The 6,484-nt window shown below is 48.6% G+C and overlaps 1 protein-coding gene across 1 annotated transcript in view; it reads left to right on the top strand.

The window, feature by feature from the left end:
* The window catches only part of VAV2 (vav 2 guanine nucleotide exchange factor), a gene marked incomplete at its 5' end in the record, with an annotated part of 97,605 nt that overhangs the window by 81,693 nt on the left and 9,428 nt on the right, over nucleotides 1-6,484 (top strand). The window contains 5 exons of the mRNA XM_009875565.1: nucleotides 102-197; nucleotides 680-748; nucleotides 3,352-3,438; nucleotides 5,124-5,209; nucleotides 5,372-5,504. Coding sequence (XP_009873867.1) covers nucleotides 102-197; nucleotides 680-748; nucleotides 3,352-3,438; nucleotides 5,124-5,209; nucleotides 5,372-5,504 — 471 coding nt within the window. The remainder of the gene's footprint in view (nucleotides 1-101; nucleotides 198-679; nucleotides 749-3,351; nucleotides 3,439-5,123; nucleotides 5,210-5,371; nucleotides 5,505-6,484) is intronic.

Below are 6,484 nucleotides of genomic sequence, written 5' to 3'. Positions count from 1 at the left end.
TTGGGGGTGGGGTGGGGAAAGCCATTGTTTTCTCCCAGCTGCTTCGCTGCTGATTTATTGATTTATTTTTTTTTATTTTACTCTTTTTTTTTTTTTCATAGGAATGCACACTAAAGGTTCAGGATGGGAAATTTAAATTGCAAGATCTGCTGGTGGTTCCAATGCAAAGAGTTTTGAAGTATCATCTTCTGTTAAAAGTAAGTGTTTCAGCGTTGGTACTTCTCTGCAGCTGCCATCCTCTCTGTCTTTTACAGTGGAGAGTGAACCATTGCCAAATGCAGAGTGAGGCTTGGGTTTTGGTTTCTTTCCCCTTCAAATGAAATAATTACTAGAGCTACTTAACATGACATAATATTTGTGCTCTCTTTCAAAGTACGGTGACCTAGGGTAATTCTGCATTTGTTAGCCATGAGAGGCAGTTAATGAATATAAAATAAGCTTGCATATAATCTGATTATGTGTGAAATTCCTCCCATCAACTCTATGTAGCAGATCTCTCGAGCACCAGCCGCTTGGCCTGCTCCATGTCCCATGGCTACAGCTGAACTGGCATCCCTGTCACCACCCTGGCAACAGGCAGCTGCTGCCCACAGGTTATAGCCTGCCTGCTGCAAACGAGGTGTGGGCAGCTTTCCTGGCACACCCAAACTCTTTGGTTTCTTTTTTTTTTTTTTTCCAGGGGCTGCTCAGCCATTCATCAGACCGACCAGAGAAGCAACAGCTGAAGGAGGCTCTGGAGGCGATGCAGGTACGGGAGGGTGATGGGGATGCGCTGGGCTTGGGGTGCAACAGGAGAGCAGGACCCCTCTGCTTCTGTGTGACAAGGAATTAGATGGAAAAACCACCCAACAGCCTGAGAAAGACCCATCTCCTCCTTTAGGACACGCGTGTGTATACTGATTGCTATTCGATGCCCTTGCGTCACAGCAGATCTGTAGGTGTCGCCGTTATCTTCCTCCTTAAGCAGCTGGGGAAGCTGGTATTTGTTGACAAGTTATGACTTTTCACTAATTGCTAAGGAGGCTGTGCCAGATTCTGGTCTTGTTTTTGCTAGGAGGGATCTGGAGGAACTCCAAACGTATCAGCAAGTTGGGGAGTGTTGCAGAAATGGGAGCCTGTGCCCATGCAGGGCATTGCCCACTTGCTGTTATCCAGGTGCTGACTGGGAATCCTTTTATCCAAGTATTTTTTTATTATTATTAAGGGGAAAAATGCTCTTTCCACAAAGGTGGTGTCAAAATTTTGCTTTGTTTAAAGGTTTTTTTGAGCTCTCAGCTGAAACACTCAAGATATCAGGAAAGACCATCAGCCACAAAAAATAAAATCATCCAAAAATTTTCTGGCTTGCATGCATATTTCCCCCCTGCACACTCACACTGGGGGACCATCATCAGCAGAATCTGACCTGAGGATGATCATTAGCTCCAGGTTTTTTCTCTGCAGGGCACTGCAGGACTCATCCCTGGGCTCGCTCTCAGGTCACTTTGTTTTCTACCTTGGAGCCGCAGCTTTTGTAACAGCACCACGTTTCCCAGCGCTTACATAAGTTAGGTGACCTTTTCAGCCATTAGCCCTGCAAGCCCTGGGATCCAGAGCCGATATGTAGGTCGCTTTAAAGCTGAGGTTGTTTGAAGGACGTTGCATTCACAGCCCGCTGCTGCACAGCACATGGCCGTGGCCTCGAACGAGAGCTGAACCTGGCGACAGTTGTTAAACCCTGTTTATACCTCAGAATACGGCACCCACTGATAGCACTGATAATAAATAAATGCATATACATTCTGGCTGCACTGCAGGCTCGGTGGTTTTTGCCCACAACCATCAGCAAGGTTCCTGTTTTTCCTCACCCCATTGCAGGCACGGTTCAGACCAGGCTGGGCTCGGCAGGGACATAGAAAGCCGTGTGGTTGGGTTTGAACTGATCTGTAAAGCAAGGCTTAGCTTACAAGCTGTGTTTTCCATCACGAATCCAGCCTTTCTCTCTGCCGTGCTGGTGGGTGGCGGGTGATGCTGGTGTCTGGGGTTAGAGCTGTGCAGGGGGCTGACTATCTACAGCCAGAGCTATGTTGCCCAAAGGGATTCACCTCCATTGCATTTTGCGTGGGTAGTTGTTTGCAAAAGGCAGGGGCAGGATTTGTGCCAAAAAAATTGCACACGGGGGTGTTTGGTGCAGGTACCGACCCTCCAGCTGAGTGCACAGAACCAAGCCTCTGGGTGATGGTGGGGGTGAGACAGGTTCCCAGTGAAATCCCGCAGCCCCACTTTGCACATTTCTGTCGATGCTTCAGTCACGGATGGTCCTGGGGTTGTAATTCCTGATCGCATAGGAGATGGCCTGTTCAGGAGGGAGCAAGAGCTCAAGCGTGATGGAGGATGCTGCTTCATAAGGCTTTTGGTTTTGTCATTCTCCATAACCATCCCTGCCACTGGCTCGGTGGGGTATTTTGTGATGTTACAAATATTGTCACCTAGATTTGTGATTATTTTCTCTGATTAACCCTTCTTAAGTTGGGAAGCTGGGGAAGGTCTGACCCGGAGGGGATGTCTTAAAAAAAATCCTGTGTTCAGATTTAATCCAAGATGACAAGAGCTATTGTTGAGGACAGGGAGGCAGGGAGCAGATAAGAACCAAAAGAATGGGTGCAGAAAATATGCTTCGAAGGGTGTGAGAAGTTGTTTAAGTGGAAGGGATAGGGCTCTTTCTCTTTGATGCGTCAACATTTAGGGAAGCGGGGAATTTTTCAGGGCAGGACAAGCAATATCAACCATCTCCTTATTTTACAATGTAGCCTTTGTGTTGTGGGAGAGGAGGACACTCTGGTGGGGTGTCCCTGGGAAGGATGGAGTGTGAGCGTCCCAGCGCTCTCAGCAGCTCCGATGTGATCTGGAGCAGCCGGGGAGGTCACCTGGAAGCAAATGGGACAGAGACAGCTCCAATGCTGCTCACAGCTAACGTGCAGCCGGGTGTCCAAAGCAGTTATTTTACAGATGTGGGTGTTGTGACAGCAGAGGCTGGCTCGCAGCTTTTGTATCCTGGGGGAGGAAAGGAATTACGGTGATGACAGCTGGGAGGGGAAGGATGCTGGCAGGGCAGGGGATGCCTGGCTGCTCTCGCCAGGTGAAAGCCGTGGCTCAGGTTTGCTGTGCTGCACAGGATTCGAGCATTGCCCTCTTCTGGGAAATGCTCAAAATTGCAGTGCCCGCCTGGTTCAGAAGAGCGAGCGCCAAAAACCTGTGGTCAGGGGGTCCTGGGCTGAATCCTGGGGACGAAGGGTGGTGTTTTCTGCTTTGATAAGGTGCTACTTTCACCTGGAAAAGTAAAATCAAACATTCACTTTTTTTTTTTTTAAGGACTTGGCCATGTATATAAATGAAGTGAAGAGGGACAAAGAGACTTTAAAGAAAATAAGTGAGTTTCAAAGCTCCATAGAAAATCTGGTAAGTTGGAAAATTCTCTTGCTCCCAGCTTTAATGTGATTATTATTCATGTGTTTGCTTTTTCTGTGTAATTAACTACTGCATCTGATGTGCTACCCAAGAAAATCCCTGTGTGTTTGGACACTCCCTGGTCGTGGATAGTGTTTTTGCTGACAGTACAAAACTGATTTGGCTGTGATGGAGGCTGGCTTTTACTGGTGATGTTACACTGGAAATGTTTCTCCAGCATTTCCTCATGTTATTGGTGTAGGTGGGGGCAAGAATTTCCTAAATCAGCTGTCTGTGCATTTTCTTTTGCTGCTAAGAGGACAGAGAGCTTAACTGCATGTTCTTGCACTTGAAAGTGTCCCAAGGCTAGTTTGGAGGAGAAAGTCACATGTACCCAATCCCCAAAATCTCAGCCAGGTCATTTTAAGGAGAATCTCATCCTCCAGGCTCCAAAGGTACTAAACACTTGGTCCCATTACTCTGCAACCTGTCACTCACTTTAGCCCCCAAAAAGCCTGTTAATTTTGTATTCAGTGGCAGAGCTTGAAGCTAACGAGTTTTTTCCCACAGTTGCCAGGGGTGGGAGGAAAGGGCTGGTCAGCTGCTGGTGCAGCTGCTCTGCTGTCATGCTTTATGCCGGGGTAATGCAATTTGGGTGCTGACACCTGAGATGCTTCAAAAGGAAGAGATGGAGGGAGATGCTGGGGGCTGCCCGCCCCGAGGGGTCCTGCATTTGGGGGGCTTTAAGCCTTGACTTCATTAGGAAACAATGGAGTTTTAGTTGATGGTTATTTTAACAGATGGAGACGGAATCCTTCGTTTTCGAGAGAAACCTGCAAAAATTCTCCAGTGGGATACGGGCCGTTGTGGCTCACAGGTTTTGATTGAAGCAGTCATGATAATCCTGATCTGTGCGAACAATCAGACATCAGGCGCCGTCAAAACGGGAATGCAAATGGGGGCACGAAGCCACCCCTTCTCCTCCTTGCAGCAGGCAGAGAGCAGGACTGATGTGTGGGAGATGAGATGTTAGCAAAGCAGTCGCTCCTGTCTGCAGACCAGTCCCAGGCACGTTCTGCTCAGGGTTTCCTCTCATTGCACCGGGCGGGACGTTGTGGAGTGGTTGGTGTTACATGTATAGAGCCCACGTGGCACGGCAATGAAATAATTATGGACTATGCGTGCAACTCTGTGAAATATTTATTTTCCTGCCCAGTGGTGATGCTTCACAATGTTTTTTTTCCCATGAGAACAATCTGAGGGGGCTGATTGCCGTGGCTCAGCGGCCGTGCTGCACTGAGTTTGCAAGCTGAGCTGAAAGACAAACTGACCAAACCTTTAGGCCGGGTTCCAGCCTCCCCCAAAATCCCAGGATGGGAACCAGAGGCTTCTAATTCCATAGAAACCCCTGGAAAATAGCTCATTTTGCAGGGATTTTGCTTTCTGAATTCCAAACCTTGAAAAAATGCTTTTACTGCTGAGCCTTGCCCTGGGATACTGGTGCTGGAGCTCCAGGGATGCTCCCGTTCGTGATGCACAGGCTCCCCAGGGCGAGGGCGACGCTGTTCCCAGGAGCTGCAGCAGCTCGAGGCAGGGCAGGTGGGGTTGCCCCCGGCACACCACGGGTGGGTTTGGGTGTCCACCTCTTCAAAGCGTTGTCCCAGCCTTGGATCCCAGCCCTGCTTTGCTTTCTGCAGCAAGTGAAGCTGGAGGAGTTTGGGAGGCCGAAGATTGACGGCGAGCTGAAGGTGCGCTCCATAGTCAACCACACCAAACAGGACAGGTGAGTTTTCCCAAACTAAACATGCCTTCGTTTGGCAATTCCCCTTGTGCTCCTTTATTCAGTTTTCTCTTAGAGATGCTCTGCAGAGCTTTCCAAATGCTTTTTCTTCAACGAGGACTTTAATGAGATCTTTGACTGGGTTTATTTGGTTGCTTTGGGCAGGTATTTATTTTTATTTGATAAAGTGGTGATCGTCTGCAAAAGGAAAGGATACAATTATGAGCTGAAAGAAATTATTGAGCTACTCTTCCACAAGATGACGGACGACCCTATGAACAACAAGGACATTAAGAAGGTAGGTGGACTGGGGATTAGCTCTGCTGAAGAGAATTTTAGAGCTGTTTGGGCCAGTCCTTGGGTAGCACATTCTCATTAAAATAGAAACAGAGCGTGCAAAAAGCTGGAAAAGAAATGCTCAACTTTCAGGGCAGCCTTACAGAGTTGGGAAATGTTTATTAACGTGGGGCTGGGCTTAATCCTTGACCTCAGTCCTTGCAAAACAGCCCTGAAGAGGCTGGGATGACTGGAATTAGGAGAGAGGAAGCTGCTCCCTGCTTTCTGGCCCGCCAGCAGCCAGGGACTGGCAGGGAGCAAACATGGGATGAGGCAGAGAGGAGGGCGGGGAGGGAAGGTCCGTGGGGATACTCTCGCTCCCACGAGTCCCGCGCTGGAGGAGCCTGGAAGGGCAGCATGAGCATTGCCAAGATCGTCACTTGGAGCGCGGTTGCCGCTGAAGAAGGAACATCATTTTGTCCCGTGGTTTGAGGCTTAGTCTGCAGCCATGAAGGAAAACCTCCCAGCTATCAGTTTAGCAGAGACCCATTAGCTTAATCCACTTACATGCCGTGGGAAGAGGGTATTGTGCAGATGGGATAAGTGACATTTGGGTAAGAATAGCCAATTTTGACACTTGGGTGCTGAAGAAGTGCTGCTAGCTTTATGTTTTAATGAAATGTATTTCCACTTTGCTCTCCTATGCTTTCCAGTCTCATGGAAAAATGGTAAGCAAAGCACACAATTTTCTCTCGTGTTTTTCTGTGCGATGTTGTAATGAGACAGGCAGAGCATATGTGCAGTGGGCAGGTCAGATGTTCCTCCTGGGCTGTCAGTTGCTGTCAGGGGGAGATAGAATGGCTGAGGAAGATCCACTGGAGCAGAAAGATCAGGATTCTCTCATCTGCCACCATAAAATCCTATTTGGCCCGGGTGCATAGTGCCAAGCTGATTCGGGCATCGTTAGTTGTGATGTGTTAGAGGAACATGGAGCTCTTCTTC

This window comes from Apaloderma vittatum, unplaced genomic scaffold (genome assembly GCF_000703405.1).
Source record: "Apaloderma vittatum isolate BGI_N311 unplaced genomic scaffold, ASM70340v1 scaffold12918, whole genome shotgun sequence".
In the NCBI taxonomy this organism is placed as follows: Eukaryota; Metazoa; Chordata; class Aves; order Trogoniformes; family Trogonidae; genus Apaloderma; species Apaloderma vittatum.
The sequence above is the reverse complement of the archived record's forward strand: the minus strand, read 5'-3'. Positions and strand labels throughout refer to the sequence as shown.